Source organism: Sphaeroforma arctica (genome assembly GCF_001186125.1).
Source record: "Sphaeroforma arctica JP610 unplaced genomic scaffold supercont1.3872, whole genome shotgun sequence".
Taxonomy (NCBI): Eukaryota; class Ichthyosporea; order Ichthyophonida; genus Sphaeroforma; species Sphaeroforma arctica.
The window spans coordinates 1-2,890 of NW_014036686.1; the positions used below are offsets into that span (position 1 = coordinate 1).

The 2,890-nt window shown below is 42.9% G+C and overlaps 1 protein-coding gene across 1 annotated transcript; it reads right to left on the reverse strand.

The window, feature by feature from the left end:
- Positions 1-92: 92 nt before the first annotated feature.
- SARC_13890 (hypothetical protein) lies at positions 93-2,549 on the reverse strand (the record flags this gene model as incomplete). The annotated part of the gene is made up of 3 exons (XM_014291979.1): positions 93-475; positions 1,950-2,013; positions 2,363-2,549. Coding segments are annotated over 3 exons (454 nt in total), but the record flags the coding sequence as incomplete, so codon positions are not given.
- Between the last annotated feature and the right edge of the window lie 341 nt (positions 2,550-2,890).

The following is a 2,890-nucleotide window of genomic DNA, read 5'->3' on the forward strand; positions in this document are numbered from 1 at the left end:
GATATAGATATATATATAGATAGATATGTAGATATATACATATATACATATATAGATATAGATATAGATATATATATATAAGCATTCAGCTACAGACGAGGGAAACGGAATAGCTGCATAAGTGGAGAGGCCGTTGCCAGCTAACTGACCCGGTATGTTCATAAACGCATAACAATACTGCTTATAGCCCCCCACACCCTCTCCGCTTTATTAGTGAATACATACTACACACATGTACATACACACAATGTGCATCAGTGTGTATCTATTGATCAGATCCTGAAGTAGTTGTTGAAGGATCCCAGCATGTCGTCGCACTTGGGCTTGTTTACGTCAAAGGTCCACTTGCCGTCGATGATGTACTTGTACTCGTACTCGCCGCACAACATGTCTATAACCGCAAAGTGCTGCCAGTTGTCGTTCTGTAGCTCCACGCGACGCTTCCACCCATCCCATGACCCGGACACCTCTACCTCTGTGGATGTGAAAGGTAAGGTAGCCGATGAGCTTCGTTTTAGGGCTATATGGGGACTGTTGGGGGCCATTAAATGAGGCTAGCCTAATTTGCATTCAGATCAAGACAAATCCTGTGCAGCGTTCAAGATCTATTACATAAGAAAGGTATTTCATGCTGTGAGCTCAGGGGCCAAATATAGCCTGTTCCGGGTCATTGAGTAGGGCTACTTCAATTAGTCTGCCTATGGGTTTAAACCACAATTACATAGCCTTCAGAACTTACTACGCTCTCAACCTGCCCTATGGCCCAGACACCTGTACCCCTATGGATAGACGAGGTGAGATGTACAGATATACACAGCCGGGTTAGGTTTATAAGCGAGATCGAGACCATAACAGGACCAATAACAGGGCCAATAACAGGGCCAAACATAGATCTAAATGAATCTAGCTGTGCACGGCTCTTTAGGTGACCACGGCTTTAACGTACGCATAGATAGAGATAGAGTGAAACAAAAACGTTTATATGTTCTCATCCATCCATAACAAGAACCAACGGCGCCGCTATCTCTGTGGAGGTGCATATGGATTTTGATGGTGTAGGTAAATAGTGCGGCAAATCCACTCGTCGAGCCTAATTGCTACATCTTTGGGGCCTACAACAGGGCTGATAAGTGTTAAACACGGTCGCTGGATGTAACTTTGGGCTTGCACCCGCACGCTCCATATAATCCAGACACATTGACATGCAAACACCATGTGATGTCCAACCATGCATAGCACAGCCACACGCGTCAGAGAGCTTTTGTCATTGCACACGCACACTTGATACCACACTTCTAAAGAAGGGCAGCATATATACAGAAAGGTCAAAATAAACAGACGATTCAACCCAACCACGCTAAGCAGCTTGACATTGCACACGCACACTTGATACCACACTTCTAAAGAAGGGCAGCATATATACAGAAAGGTCAAAATAAACAGACGATTCAACCCAACCACGCTAAGCAGCAGTTTTGTTTTGGGTGTGCCAATACCCTCGCGATACCCGCTAATACTTCCAGGCACCTCGACTAAACATGAGACAAAGCCTTATTGTAACACCAATGTGTTGTGCATAGCCGAGTGCTTACGACACCTTTTATGGGCACTCCTCATGGATTCGTTCATATCGTTTGTCCTGATTCTTGATCGTGGTTGCCTACTACACCGTCAGTATTCGCTGCAGACCATTTAATTGGTCTGTCTTTCTATGGCAGTAAACTTGTGAACACACCTTCATAGGCTGATATGAACATTTATCTACACACATATTCCACTCGATATGTATCTATATCTAATATGTAGTATGTATCTATATATGATATGCACATTTATGCACATACATACACATATCCCATTCGATGTGTATGTATATGTAATATGTAATTTGTATTCATACATGATATACATATTCATGTACGTACACAAACATGTCCCATACGACATACTTGTATCTGCATCGGCCTTCCAAACAAACATCACATTACGACGTCCTTCGTCCGGCGATAAAATCTGTGCCGTACGAGTCATTGCACAGATTCAGTCAGTGGGAATAAACCATGTCAGATAGGTAGCGAACTACCGGAAAAATCTACTACATATATACATTGCATGAGGATTTAGGCAATGTCACATAAAAGTATCACAAATAAACGCATTTGGACATTCGCACAAAAGAGACATCTACCAGTCAAGAGATTCTCGAAGCGTTTGGGATATTCACTACATCGAATATATATATACGTATACACATAAATACATACATATACATATATACATATACACACACATATATATATATATATATACATTAAATACATATATAAACGAACGAATATAGAAATCTGCCGTATGTGTTTACCTGCGTGGCTGGCACGGGAGGACCACCTGCCTTCATATACTGTCTCTGCAACATAGCCTGAGTGCCCACTGTTTTGGACTTGCGGTGTGGTGACTGTGTACGTGAATAGCCTGAGTTGATACCGTTTCGACTGGAAGTGTGGCCTATCTGCAGTGGTTTACCTTTACTGCCCGTCTGTGACTCGTATCTGTGGGGAAAGGTCAGTGAGCTGAGTGATATAGACTGTTAGACCAACCCCTCAGCTAAAGCGGAGACTACGTTGCATATAACTTGGGTATCAGAAACCCCGTTGTAATGATGCCTACCGACTTATGACTGAGACTAGACACCTGCGCATGTGTATGCCAGCAACAAGGTCACATGCATGGGTCATCTGAATCTTTGTTTTTATTCTCTCCGCACAGCCAGTTCAGGAGACCAGCACTCAATACGTATACGTATACGTGTAATGGACATATGCAGATACGCTTGTATTCGACCCGTACATACGAAAGCCTACAGACGATGCATAGGCATACAGAAGTACAC